This window comes from Hyperoodon ampullatus, assembly GCF_949752795.1.
Source record: "Hyperoodon ampullatus genome assembly, chromosome: 12".
In the NCBI taxonomy this organism is placed as follows: domain Eukaryota; kingdom Metazoa; phylum Chordata; class Mammalia; order Artiodactyla; family Ziphiidae; genus Hyperoodon; species Hyperoodon ampullatus.
Window position 1 is genome coordinate 82,299,056 of NC_136925.1, and position 15,091 is coordinate 82,314,146.

The window sequence follows — 15,091 nt, forward strand, 5'->3', positions numbered from 1 at the left end:
CTGGTGGATAAGGCTGGATCTTGTCTTTCTGGTGGGCAGGACAACATCCAGTGGTGTGCTTAGGGGTTTCTGTGACCTTATTATGATTTTAAGCAGCCTCTCTGCTAATGGGTGGGGTTGTGTTCCTGTCTTGCTAGTTGTTTGGCATAGGGTGTCCAGCACTGTAGCTTGCTGGTCGTTGAGTGGAGCTGGGTCTTAGCGTTCAGATGGAGATCTCTGGGAGAGCTTTCGCCATTTGATATTATGTGGAGCTGGGAGGTCTCTGGTGGACCAATGTCCTAACTCAGCTCTCCCACCTCAGAGGCACAGACCTGACACCCGGCTGGAGCACCAAGACCCTGTCAGCCCCACAGCTTTTGGAAGTCTGAAGTTTTCTGCCAGTGTTCAGTAGGTGTCCCGTAGGAGTTGTTCCACATGTAGATGTATTTCTGATATATTTGCAGAGAGGAAGGTGATCTCCACGTCTTACTCCTCTGCCATCTTGAAGGTCTCGCCCTCTCATTGTAGTTTTGATTTGCATTCCCCTAATAATTATCTATGTTGAGCATCTTTTCATGTGCCTATTGGCCATCTGTGTGTCTTATTTGGAGAAATGTCTATTTAGGTCTTCTGCCCATTTTTGATTGGGTTGGTTGTTTTTTTGTTATTGAGTTTTATGAGCTGCTTGTATATTTTGGAAATTAAGCCCTTGTCCGTTGCATCATTTGCAAATATTTTCTCCCAGTCTGTAGGTTGTCTTTTCATTTTGCTTATGGTTTCCTTTGCTATGCAAAAGCTTTTACATTTAATTAGGTTTAGGTTTAATTAGGTCCCATTTGTTTATTTTACATTTGTTTCCTTTGCCTTGGAAGACTGACCTAAGAAAACATTGCTATGACTTATGTCAGAGAAAGTTTTGCCAATTTTCTCTTCTAGGATTTTTATGGTGTCATGTCTTATATTTAAGTCTTTAAGCCATTTTGAGTTTATTTTTGCGTAGCATGTGAGGGAGTGTTCAAGGGAAGTCTTTTGAGGTGACGAACAGTTAGCTGGAGGGGACTGCCAGTAGGGGTTCAAAGAAGCCAAGGAAAATGAGACCTTTTTTGAAGGTGGGAGTGGTCAGCAGTGCCCACATGCTTCTGAGAATTCAAGTGAGATGTACCTGTGTGTCCCAGCAGGTGAGAACAAATGAGGTCACAACACCTTGCTCAGCCAAATCTCAATGGCCCAGGCTCCTCACAAAGTCTACCCTGCCCACCACTCCCACCAAATATATATGAAACCCAGGAAAATAGCATATTTTATTCAACAAATTCCTGACCCACCTCTGTAATACTTTTGCCCCAACATATATGGCTGCGTGTTCTTTGATTGAATCTCCGTATAACAATGATTTTGTAACGTCATGTTCTATGAGAGAAGAGAAAAATAATTCATTCTTTCTCTACCATTTTCTTCTTGGTAGATTTTTAAACTTTCAGCTTCATATCTTATTATTGATAATGAAAGACAGCTTTTAAGGATTGTTGTCAAATTGAGGGAAACTTCCGTCAAGCTACTATTATGTATGAGCTGTAAGATTTGGAATACTTCCCAAGACTCTCTTCTAGCTTGGTACGTTTCACATCCACATGTCACATCACATTATCGTGATTCAGTCCATGGTCCTGCCCATTCCTGTCAGGTCAGTCCGCACGGTGGATATTAGGAATGTTCTGGAAGCCATTTTGCACTGGGACGGCCATCAGTAACCCACACAGGAATGAATCCATGCCACATAAATGCATCCCACCGAACCCAAACTCAATTCACCTTTAGCTGAATCCCCAAAATGCCCACGCCCACTCCAGTGCCATTTAACCTAAAGAGATGGAGGGAAGGTCAGTGTGGAAGGAAACAGAGGTTTTAGCCAATTTTGTCTAAAATATTTTATTTTGCAAATTTTACAAAAGCATACGATGAATACATTGCTAGTGTAACCGAAAGTGGGGTCTGGCTGCTGGCCGCTCAAAAGCCAGTAAAGAGGCAAGGTTGGTGGAAAGGAAAGTTTGCTCTATTTTGGATGCTTGCAACCAGGCGGAAGGGCAGGTCCGCCCCCCCACCCCAGCCCCCCACCGACAATTGGTGGGCAAGAGCTTTTATAGGCAGAAGGAGGAGGCTACCTGCAGAAACAGCACAGTCAGCTCTGACGGTCATCTTGAAATTAATCATGAGGTGGTCTGATCAGCGTCATCTTGAGTGTTTTAAGTCCAGTTAATCTTCAGTTCCAGGGTCGGTTTGTTCCCATTTCCTTGAGGCCAGTTTTCGGAATTGTGGCAGCTTATGTCACAGCTACAGTCTGGTCATCATGTAGTTGACTTCTTCCACCTGGTGGGTTTCAGTATCTACAAGACAGGTCACAGGATGTGGCTCAGAATATTATCTATAGCCCTTAAGGAGGAACTAAAGGTCCTTGACTTTGCTTAATGACTAAACTATTATTATTTGGTCTCCTTTGACTGTTTTCCTTTGTTTCTGCATTTTCTCATTCCTCTGATTAAACTTATTCTTTGGCTAAAGTTTTTCCACAGACAGAAGGCAGGCGGAGCACATGGGGGGCATAGACCATAGGGTCCTGCTCCGTTTCACTAAGACCCTTCCAGAGCTTCAGAAGGGCTGTTGAAGTGTCTCTTGCTGTGGAATGAATCACCGCAGAACACGGTGACTTAAAATAAGAATAATCATTTCATCATCTCACACGATTCTGGAGGTCGACTGGGCTCAGCCAGGCAGCTCTCTCACTCGGGGTCCCTGGGAGGTCGAGTTCAGATGGTGGCTGGGTCTGGGATCATCTCAAAGGGTTCCTCCCTCGCGTGTCTCAGGGTGGATACTGCCTGTCGCTGGGACCTCAGGTCGCATGTGGGCTAGAGCACCTGTGGCCTCTCCATGGATCCTGGGCTTTCTGGACGTATAGCAGCTGGGTTCCTATCTCCTTTATGACCAAGCCTGGAAAGTCACAAGCATCACCCCCACCATCATCACAGGCTTGCTCAGACCTCCAGGGAGGACACATAGACCCCACCCTTCGGTGGGAGGAGTGTGACCTCACACTGTGGGAAGATCATGCGTGATGGGCGGTCCTGTTGCTGCCATCGTGGAAAACACCGTCTGCCACGGGGCCCGTGGAAGGGAGGAGCCTTGCAGCTTAAGCTTTAGTCATTTCTCTGTACATCTCGATCTATTCACGTGTGTTCCCTAATCCAGCCTTTTCTGTAGCTTCTCAACAGTGCTTCCCTAAAACCTCTTCCTTCTCGTACCTTAACACAGATCGAATCCTTGGAGTTTGCCCAAGCAGCTTCAAGCACATCAGCTTCTACTGAAGGTCAAGCCAGAGATTCATCCTTCCTCCCCCACCCCTGCTGGTGGTGTCAAAACACTCCAACATCACTGTGTCTTTGCTGGGTAAAGGGACTTGTTTATTCTGGGTGGTCCCCTTTACCCAGTAAACTCCAGTCTGTCGTTGTACTCAGAAAGGGCAGCTTTTGTGAAGTGGGAGGATATCCTCCCCATTATGTTCAATCAGGGCTATAATAACACAGAGTTGCTTGGGGGTCCACACTGTTGCAATCTTGAATGGTCATAGTCACGCAATCCTTCTTCCACAAAGCATCCAGAAGTGTGCTTTTTACACAGTGGCGTCAGGGTCGGGATGGATTTCTCGAATTAGCCCCATATTCTGTCTCAAACCAGTAGTCCGTCCCACGTGACGTCATGGTGTTGGGTAGACCTCTGTGCATAAGGGCCTTTTTCCCTTAACTGTACATTTTCTCTCAGGAAGTCTGGGTGGTTTCCCACAGATCGTTCACCCCTTTATATCCCCGTGCTTCAACAGGCATTAGAGTATCAGCATCCTAGTATTTTTCTCCCAGGCAGCTCTTCTGTACCCAGGTCAGTGAGGGGAGGTGGAGGGTTCTCCCAACTTCGTAGCAATGTTCAACCCAGACAGAGCATCCGTCGGGGGACACCTGAACTCTGTTCATCCGCACTGTCTGAGCTCCCTTTCTACTCAACCAAAACGTCACTGTACAAAGATAAAGACTGAAAGTGTTCCTTGACCATAGCAGCAAGGGGGGCAGCAGCATGGAGGGAGGAGAAGACAGGCCACAGCTGCAAACACCTGCTGATAGATGGCAGGGGGGGCGGGGAAGGGGGCCCGGGAGGCAAGCGCCAGAGGCAAGCCCTGATCCAGCAGTGGGAAGCTTGCTGTCCCCCAGGCAGGAAGCGGAGGGAGTTTCCTTCAGGGTCTGTCTCCTCCCCAGAGTAGAAGGTGTGTTCAGCTTCATCTTCAGAGCATGGCCAGGGGCGGGTTGGGATACTGGAGATGAGGAAGTAAGGCAGTCTAGAGCCAGCACCTGAGGAGATTCACAGAGGGATGGAGCGGGGCACAAGCGGCTGGCCGCCCAGAGGTGCGGTCTGGACCCTGGAGCCTGGCGGGCCCTCCAGCCTCTCAGGAGGAAGAGCTGGGACCTGGTTTGATCAAGTTCTCACGGGCACCCTATCCCAGTGGACAGGCCCATTATTTGGCTTCCAGCACCTTCACCCCTGCTGGAAACATCGCCCATCTCTGATGGTTGGAAGGACACTGGCCCCACCTGGCTATGTATTGAATGCCTGGGCTGCTCTGGCTAAATCCGAGTGGAGAGAGTGGCGGGAGCTCAGAGGAGAGAGGGACAGTGAACTTGGCTTTGTATGCCTGGCAGGAGTGACAATGCCGAGTGACAGTGATTCTGTTTACTAATGACTGTGTTTTAAGAATATCATATTTGGCTCTGTCATCAAGAATTCAGTTCACCTGCCTGGCGCTTGGAGGCATCTGAGTTTGCAACCTCTGACTGGACCAAAAGAAGCAGGTGAGGAGGGGCTTCCCCGGTGGTGCAGTGGCTAAGAATCTGCCTGCCAGTGCAGGGGACACGGGTTCGATCCCTGGTCTAGGAAGATCCCACATGCCGCGGAGCAACTAAGCCCATGCGCCACAACTACTGAGCCTGCACTCTAGAGCCCACGAGCCACAACTATTGAGCCCGTGCACCACAGCTACTGAGGCTGCACTCTAGAGCCCGCGAGCCACAACTACTGAAGCCCATGCGCCTAGAGCCCATGCTCCTCAACAAGAGAAGCCACCACAGTAAGAAGCCTACGCATCTCAACAAAGAGTAGCCCCCACTCACCACAACTAGAGAAAGCCCGCACGCAGCAACAAAGACCCAGTGCGGCCAAAAAAAAAAAAAAAAAAGAAGCAGGTGAAGAGCTTTGGGGGAGGAGAGATAAAATTGGAAAATTAGGGGCTTCCCTGGTGGCACAGTGGTTAAGAATCCACCTGCCAATGCAGAGGACACGGGTTGAAGCCCTGGTCTGGGAAGATCCCACATGCCGCGAAGCAGCTAAGCTTGTGCACCACAACTACTGAGCCTGCGCTCTAGAGCCCGTGAGCCACAACTACTGAGCCCGTGTGCCACAACTGCTGAAGCCCATGAGCCACAACTACTGAAGCCCGCACACCTAGAGCCCGTGCTCCGCAACAAGAGAAGCCACCGCAAGGAAGAGTAGCCCCCACTCGCCACAACTAGAGAAAGCCCTCACGCAGCAACAAAGACCCCACGCAGCCAAAAATAAATAAATTTATTTTAAAAAAGTGGAAAATCAGATTGGGGCCAGATGACTGGGGGCTGGGGGGAGAGGGTTGATTGCTTATTAAATATGCAATTAATTTTGTGGATTTTAACTTAAAGAGCATGACGTGCCACTGAAGGCAGAGTGTACCACAGACTTAGGGAGCTCCAGGCTCCTTGAGAAAGAAAACGCTGCCATTTCTGGAGAAGAGGAGGTTTTCCTTTTCTAGGGTCATTTGACTTCCATGGCAACAGAAAGTAATCCCCTGGACTTTACAAAACCCTTTTCTGAATCATTCCCACCTGGTTTCCTGAGTCCCCTGAGAGTGGCCAAAGGGAAAAAGATACCTGCTAAGTTGAGATTCCAGTTCAATGAGTTGGATGGATATAGTTCTAAAAGGCTACATAGGCAAGGGTTAGCCAAGCTATACCTCACTGCAGGCCTCCTGCCGGGTTCTCTACCTCAGTTCCTTTCAGAATCCTCCCCTGTCGCCCAAGGAGTGACGGATTATTATAAACATTGTTCAGTCTTATTTGACCTTCTTTACAAAACCAAGTTCCACCATCTGAATAACTATGGAAACTAAAGGGTTACTGCATTTGGTTCCTCAAGATGCCTTTCCACCTACCCAGGCCAAAATTAGCAGTAATCCCATGGAAAGTCCTGGGGGGCCCTTCTTTGGAAATTACTGCTTGTCAGACACTGCAGGAGAAACACTCTGCCTGAAACAAAGAGCTGCCAACTTTTTTTTTCCTTTTCTTTCTTTTTTTATTAGTTTCTGCTTTATAACAAAGTGAACCAGTTATACATATACATCTGTTCCCATATCCCTTCCCTCTTGCGTCTCCCTCCCTCCCGCCCTCCCTATCCCACCCCTCCAGGCGGTCACAAAGCACCAAGCTGATCTCCCTGTGCTATGCGGCTGCTTCCCACTATCTATCTACCTTACGTTTGGTAGTGTATATATGTCCATGCCTCTCTCTCGCTTTGTCACAGCTTACCCTTCCCCCTCCCCATATCCTCAAGTCCATTCTCAAGTAGGTCTGTGTCTTTATTCCTATTTTACCCCTAGGTTCTCCATGACTTTTTTTTTCTTAAATTCCATATATATGTGTTAGCATACGGTATTTGTCTTTCTCTTTCTGACTTACTTCACTCTGTATGACAGACTCTAGGTCTATCCACCTCATTACAAACAGCTCAATTTCGTTTCTTTTTCTGGCTGAGTAATATTCCATTGTATAGATGTGCCACATCTTCTTTATCCATTCATCCGATGATGGACACTTAGGTTGTTTCCATCTCCGGGCTATTGTAAATAGATCTGCAATGAACATTTTGGTACATGTCTCTTTTTGAATTATGGTTTTCTCAGGGTATATGCCCAGTAGTGGGATTGCTGGGTCATATGGTACCTTCGTCGGAAGGAATCACAGGATTCAGACATGGGCGGGAGATTCACTAAGAACCTGCTGATAAGCAAATGAGTGGAAAAGCGAAATAAGGTAAAGACATTATTACCTCAGGGGCAATTTTTTTTTTTTTTTTTGCTGTATGCAGGCGTCTCACTGCTGTGGCCTCTCCCATTGCGGAGCACAGGCTCCGGACGTGCAGGCTCAGCGGCCATGGCTCACGGGCCCAGCCACTCTGCGGTATGTGGGATCTTCCTGGACCGGGGCACGAACCCGTGTCCCCTGCATCGGCAGGCGGACTCTCAATCACTGCGCCTCCAGGGAAGCCCCTCAGGGACAATTTTTTACTTCCAGTTACCATATTTTGCAGGCTTGTCCAGTCTGTGCCGGGCACAAGCAGCATGATGAATGAAGTACAGTAAAACTCCATGTCATGCTATATAACCAGCAGCTTTGTCTCCATTATTATTACCATCTTATATATCAGGAAATTGGAACTCACCTGCCCAAAATTATGCCAATGGAAAGGATCCCAAGTATCTGAGTCCCAAGTGACTGCTTTTAACTACTGCCTTGTACATTTCTTCTGGGGAGAAGGAATAGCAGCGACAGCAACAAAAATATTAGCTACACTTGACTGGAAAATGGCTGCGTCCAAGGCCCTGTCCTTAGGACTTTACATAGATTATTTCATTTACTCCTCATGACCCTAAGGGAGAGCTATTGTTATCATCATTCATATTTTACTGATGTGAGAAAGGAGGAGAGGTTCCGTAACTGGCCAAGCGTCACACAGTTATGAGGCCGGATGGGGCAGGGATTGACGGGGCATCCAATGCCAGGGCCAGGCCCTTCAGCTTCCTATCATTGCCATAGTCATCAACTGCAGCACTCCGAATGCGCATTTATTGAGCACCTACTGCAATTGCAGAGCTGTTATCACCCTGGAAGCCCCAACAATGAGGCAAGGCCAAGCACTGGTAGAAAGAGCAAAATTCAAACCAGAGTCCGGAGCCTGAAGTGTGCTGCCTGGACGGGCATGAGAGGGATGCTTATCCTTGGACCGCTGTCCAGGGGCTATCTGCCTGGGTTTGCACATTTCAGCGTCTTGTATTGAGCTTGCCGCTGAATTGTGCAGAGTTCTGCTTGCTTTCTGTTTTTAGGATGAACATCACCAAGCAGAGGTTAAACTCCAGGACACACACTGCCCATTGTATTTCTATTGTATGTCCCCAAACCTGCAGAGGGTGTGTTGGTGCTCAAGTAGATGAAATTGAGTGAAACCTCCCCTTTTTGGTCTCTCTCTTTATTGATTGTTCATCCATAAATGCCTTTAAAGGCATCAGCTTTCGATGCAGTCAACAACAGGCAAAGAATCAGGACATCCAACGCTTTCTTCTAAGAAAACTTTGTGAGCCTGATTCTGCAGAGGCTTGCTCCTTTGTACAGATGGGAAAACTGTAGGAGATAAAGTAGATTATGTTACATGCTTAATGTGGAAAGTGGGCTTCATGCAAGAGCTTGGAGTTTCCAGCAGCACTGAAACTGCCTCCCCTCGGGCGATCCCAGCGCCTCAAAGCAATAGCTCTGACGCAGTTAAGACTTCACTAGCCCACAGAAGCGCAAACAACCTTTATTTTCAGCCGTGCCTTTGAAGTGCTAGGCTTGGCGGAGAACTTAGGAGCCAGTTCAATAGAAGCGGGTACCGATAGCGGCCGGCAGGGGGCAGCAGACCCCAGCCTTTTCTGCCGCGGAGGTTGAGCGCCCGCGCCCCCAGGAGAGAATCCCCAGGTCAACCAAACCTGTCGCAGGTTTTTATCCTCCAGCAGATGGGTTCATTCTCTTCTGAGGCTGCAGACTCGGGCTGCAAGGGAGAGAAGAATTCCAAGGCAGAGGCGGGAGCTGGTGAGGGCACGTGGCCAATTCCCGTGGATGATTTATGCCTCGGATAGGAAAACTGGAGATGCTGGCCGAGGCGGCAGCTGCCTGCATTCCGGCAAAGTCACCGGGCGGCGGCGGCCTCGCGGCCAGGGCCCGGGCGGCGGGAGCCAGGACCCGTCCGGGGGAAGGAGGCGCAGGCGGGGAGCAAAGGTAGGGAACCCCTCCGCCTCGATGCTGGGCTGGGGTTTTCTGGCGCGTGGCCCGCCCGGTCCTGGGGTTTGGGGGTGGCGCGGTTGACAATCTGTGTGGAAGAGGAGGGGTGGAATGTTCACTTTCCACGAGTGGTGATGCATAACCCTGGTGCTCCAGACGCTGAACCTGGAATTTCGAAACTGGCCGGGGTAGGAGATGTTTCGGAGGAGGGCAGGCCCCTGCGTTTCCCTGTTTTAACATCTTTTTGCTGAGGGCATGTGAAGAGACTGGGACAGGCTAGGTGAAGAAGAGATGGTCAAAGAGCGTCTAATACCTGTATTTCTGAGCAGAGAAATTCGGAGCCCCCTTAACATGCCCAGTGTGGCTTTGCCATCTTCTTTCTACAGATTTACCTTGTTTTATGCTGTAGCTGTGTTCTTAGAAAGCCATGCAAAACAATTTATTTTTTTTATTGACTCATTTAAAAGACAAGAAGTAGCTTATTGTAGGGTATATTGATCCTAGGTGAAAAGGGGATTTATATGCTCTTAACTAGGGGTATTCATTGCTCTGTGTATGCTTCATGTTATGTAGAACTACAGGTGAGATGACCTTTTCACTGATTTTCAGAGTTGTGGGTTGCTTACTTCATAGTCATGGGTGGGGGTGGGGATGACTTCCTACTTTCCTCTTCAGTTCTCTCTTTCCTTATTTGCAGAATAAGGAATAAAGCAGAAACCTTTTTGTTTAGATCAGTTTGACATTTATCCTCCACCCTTCTGAGGTTTAGGCTTCGATAAATTCATATGAGTACAATAAAATTAGTACTCTAAAACTAGCTAATGTGCTTAATAATCAAAAAAAATTCCAGTTTCTAAAAATTCTATTCCATTTAGTAGTTTGACCCATATGACCTATATGTGTATGTGTGTGTAAGTAGATAGCTACCGTTGTAAGAAAAAGGTAGGTGTATTATACATTGGACTGAGTTTATATTTTTATTGCCCATCACTAAGATCTCCTTTAACTTAAAAAAGTGGATTATAGGGCTTCCCTGGTGGTGCAGTTGTTGAGACTCCGCCTGCCGATGCAGGGGATGCGGGTTCGTGCCCCGGTCGGGGAGGATCCCACATGCCGCGGAGCGGCTGGGCCCGTGAGCCATGGCTGCTGAGCCTGCGCATCCGGAGTCTGTGCTCTGCAACGGGAGAGGCCACAACAGTGAGAGGCCCGCGTACCGCAAAAAAAAAAAAAAAAAAGTGGATTATATAGATCTGTGAAATAAGCAACAAGAACAAAAAGAGTGTATGCTTTTGTGGTTACATAAACAAAAAGCTGAAAGTAACAATTCATGCTGCTGGTCCAGCATTAAGTTGTTGTCAGCGATTGTCATAGTTAAAGTGCTGATAAATGGAGAAGACCAGAACTGAATTCCCTGGAGGTAGGACCTTGGAAATTGCTCTTTTGAATTGATTACTGGTAGTTCGTCTTTCCTACAAAAGTAGAAAACAAGTATACAAAACCGGATTTAGGAAAGTGGACACTTAATCAGTCACAGCACCCTACTCTTCAAGGTGATCAGCAAATGATTTCAGTGACTCTCGTGCCGGGCTGGTCATCACTCACTCCCTCTTCTAGATGACGGTCCTCCAGATTTCTGCAGCCAGCACCCATGTTCCCAGACCCAGCATCTCCTGGTGCTATAGGACTTCCCGTGTTCCCCAGCAACATCCCAAGAAAATGTGACACTTTAGAAAGGACCCTACTGTATCTTCTAGGTGTGGTCCAGAGAACTAAGACAGAGCCCTGTGGGTCCATTATTATGCATCCCTTGATCGGGATGCCTTATTTCTATGAATTCTGCAAACAGTCATTTGCTAAAAGACCCTTCATTTTAAACTAGTAGCTCAGCTCTCCTGTGTGTAAACTGCCCTGAAGCTGGCTCTCTCCCTCCTCACCTGTGTCACTGACCATACAGTTCATCATATTGTGTTAATTTAAGAAATGGAACTATATGGAAAAAGGCAGATTGAACAAATACGGAAGCAATTTACCAACTTTCCCACAACTTGGAATTAACAACTGAACATTTCATCATTTTAACATTATTCTTAAAAAAAAAAAAAATGAAATCCTCTCTATTCTCCTCAGCCCATAACCCAAGCCTGCACAGCACTATCATAACTTAGTAAGTACCCCTCCCGTCAATTTTGGCATTCTAAAATTCTTTTGACTTAATTTAGCTTTTTAAATCAACCTCTGCACATAGTTTAGGGAGTCAAAAAGTTCTGTGAAGTGCCTGCATTTCCCTCCCCAGAGGCCACCACTTTGAACTCCTTAAACTGAGTCTATTTTTATTTACCTTCAAATCTCTAAATAACATTCTGGTCCTTGTACTTCTTGATTTTATTCAGTTTTAATTGTTATCTATTGACTTCCCACTCTGGAATATTAGGATTTAATTCTCTTCAGTGCACCTGTCAACATCACATCACACACACACATCTTTTTCCTTTAGTTATGTAAATATTCAATGCTCTTTTTTTTTTTTTTTTTTTTTTTTTGCGGTACGCGGGCCTCTCACTGTTGTGGCCTCTCCCATTGTGGAGCACAGGCTCCGGACGCACAGGCTCAGCGGCCATGGCTCACGGGCCCAGCCGCTCCGCAGCATGTGGGATCCTCCCGGACCGGGGCACGAACCTGCGTCCCGTGCATCAGCAGGTGGACTCCCAACCACTGCGCCACCAGGGAAGCCCAATGCTCATATTTTTAATGACTATGAAATGCTATTTATAACTGAGTCATGTAGCATACTTTCACATTTTCCTCTAGAATTAATAATTGCCATTTTTGAAAGCATTTTATCTACTTTCACAAATTCCACTCCAAATTCTCTACCAGTTTTGCACATCTTTTATGTATGTCCAAATCCATTCGGCAGTCTAGCAATTTTCTTAGCGATCTCTCCTCTAGAACCTTCTACCCTGCTCCAACCTGGGCTGGTGGATGTACGACAGGCCTGCTGCACAGTTGTCATGTGATCTCCATCTGCTGTCATCCAGCAGGTCCCTCTGCCTCTTTGATATTTGATCCCCTGTTTCTTGAGTCCCACATCTTCCTCTTTTTAAAAAATGTATTACTTCCTCATTTTGCTGGAGCACATCTTCTGGTATCATCCTTAGAAAAGATACATGGAACTTTTTAAAAATTGGGGTTAAATTCACATAACAAAATTAATCATCTTAAAGTGACCAATTCGTAATCATTTAGTACATTCCTAATGTTGTATAACCACCCCCTCTATCTAGTTTCAAGACGTTTTCATCACTCCCAAATTAAATACCACACCTATTTAGCAGTCACTTCCCATTTTCCCCTTCTCCAGCCTGGGGCAACCACTCAGCACAAAGTTTGCCAGGTTCAACCATGTAGTAGCCTGTATCAATACTTCATTCCTTTTTATGACTGAATAATATTCCATTGTGTGTATAGGCCACAATGTTTATTCATTTATCCACTGATGAACACTTAGGTTGCTTCCATATTTTGACTATTGTTATAGTGCTGCTATGAACATCTGTGTACCAGTATTTGAGTACCTGTTGTCAATTCATTAGGGAGCATATCTAAGAGTGGAATTGCTGAGACATATGGTAATTATTTTTTTTTAATTAATTAATTTATTTTTATTTTCTGGCTGCGTTGGGTCTTCGTTTCTGCGTGCGGGCTTTCTCTAGTTGCAGCAAGTGGGGGCTAATCCTTGTTGCGGTGCATGGGCTTCTCATTGCGGTGGCTTCTCTTGTTGCGGAACACAGGCTCTAGGCACATGGGCTTCAGTAGTTGTGGCACTTGGGCTCAGTAATTGTGGCTCATGGGCTCTAGAGCACAGGCTCAGTAGTTGTGGCACACGGGCTTAGTTGCTCCGCGGCATGTGGGATCTTCCCAGACCAGGGCTCGAACCTGTGTCCCCTGCATTGGCAGGCGGATTCTTAACCACTGCGCCACCAGGGAAGCTCGAGACATATGGTAATTCTATATTTAACATTTTGAGCAACGGACAACTGTTTTCTGTGGCAGTTGAGCCATTTTACATTCCTACCGGCAATGAACAATAGTTCCAATTTCTCCATATCCTTACTAACACTTGTTATTTTCCATTTTATTAAAGTATAGATATCTTAATGGGTGTGAAATAGTATTTCATTGTGGTTTTGATTTGCATTTCTTTCATGACTAATGATGTAGAGCATCATTTCATGTACTTGTGAGTCATTTGTATATCTTCTTTGGAGAAATGTCTATTCAAATTCTGTGCCCATTTTAAAAATTAGGCTGTTTGTCTTTCTGTTGTTGAGATGTAAAAGCTCTTCATATATTCTGGATATTAGACCTTTATCAGATATATGATTTGCAAATATTTTCTCCCATTCTGTGGGTTGCTTTTTACTGTTGATTATGTCCTTTGATGCACAACAGTTTTTAATGTTGAATAAGTCCAATTTATCTATTTTTCTTTTGTTGCTTGTGCTTTTAGTGTCACATTTAAGAATTCTTTGTCAAATTCAAGGTCATGAAGATTTACCCTTATGTTGTCTTCTAAAAGGTTTATGGCTTTAGGTCTTCTATTTAGCTTGTTTGTACATTTCGAGTTAATTTTCATGTATTGGGTGAGGTAGGGTTCCAACTTCATCTTTTTGCATGTGGCCCCAGCACCATTTGTTGAAGAGACTGTTCTTCCTAATTGAATGGACTTGGCCCCCTCATTGAAAATCAGTTGAAGCAAGTAAATCTTTTAATATCTTCCATGTCTGAAAACGTCTTAACTCTACGTTTACACCTAATTGACAATTTGTTTGGGTAAAACGTTCATTTTTCCCCAGAATTGTTTTCTAGTTCCCAGTGTTGCTGTTGAGATATTTGATATCATTCTCAATCTTTATGCTTTCCACGTAGCCTGTGTTTTCTCTCTGGTAATTTGTAGAATATTTTCTTTATCCCCAGTATTTGAATACTTTGTTAAGATGTCCATTCACATGGGTTTGTGTTTCGAGTGGGCCGTTTCAACATACAAAGCCATGTCCTTCAGTTCTGAGAATTTTTCATTGTCTTCGTTATACACACACATGTATGAATATTATTTTAATTTTAAATTGTTAGTAATATATAACACTGAAATGTTGTAATGTATGTGTATATATATATGAACAATTTATATATGTGTCCATATTTTATGTATATATATATATACACACATATTTTGACGTTTTACCCCAGAAAATAAGGATGTTCTTTTATATAACCATAAGACCCTTTCAACATACTTTTGAAAACTAAAAGTAATTCCCTGTTACTTAATACCCTGTCTATATTCTGATGTCCATAATTGTCCTCAAAATGATTTCTACAGTTGTCCCTAATTTTTAGAGCCAATCAATGATCACATGTTATATTTGATTGTTGTGTTTCTTAATATACACACACGTACTTTTTCTTATTATTATTTAAATTTGATTTTCCTGATTAGCAGAGACTTGACATTCTTTTTTTTTTATTATTTTTGGTGGCGTTGGGTCTTTGTTGCCATGCGGTGGCTTTCTGTAGTTGCAGCAGGTGGGCTTCTCATTGCAGTGGCTTCTCTTGTGGCAGAGCACGGGCTAGACACACGGGCTTCAGTAGTTGCAGCCTGCAGGCTCAGTAGTTGTGGCACACGGGCTTAGTTGCTCCACAGCATGTGGGATCTTCCCGGACCAGGGCTCGAACCTGTGTCCCCTGCATTGGCAGGTGGATTATTAACCACTGCACCACCGGGGAAGCCCTTGACATTATATCTGCTAGATTTCTTCTTAATAGTCTGTTGCAAATTTTTATATTCTGACTGGTTTGTAAAAATATCACCTATACCTCCCAGTGTTGTTCCACTTCCGAGTCACTGATAGAAGCACTGAGTAGAGCTGAACCAATGCCGGGGCCTTGTGACATGC

General features: G+C 45.5%; 1 protein-coding gene across 1 annotated transcript in view; it reads left to right on the top strand.

The window, feature by feature from the left end:
- Positions 1-8,979: 8,979 nt before the first annotated feature.
- MAP3K4 (mitogen-activated protein kinase kinase kinase 4) overlaps positions 8,980-15,091 on the top strand; it is a gene marked incomplete at its 5' end in the record, with an annotated part of 159,065 nt that continues 152,953 nt past the window's right edge. The window contains one exon of the mRNA XM_079716912.1: positions 8,980-9,131. Within this exon, the coding sequence (XP_079573038.1) occupies positions 8,980-9,131 (152 nt within the window). The remainder of the gene's footprint in view (positions 9,132-15,091) is intronic.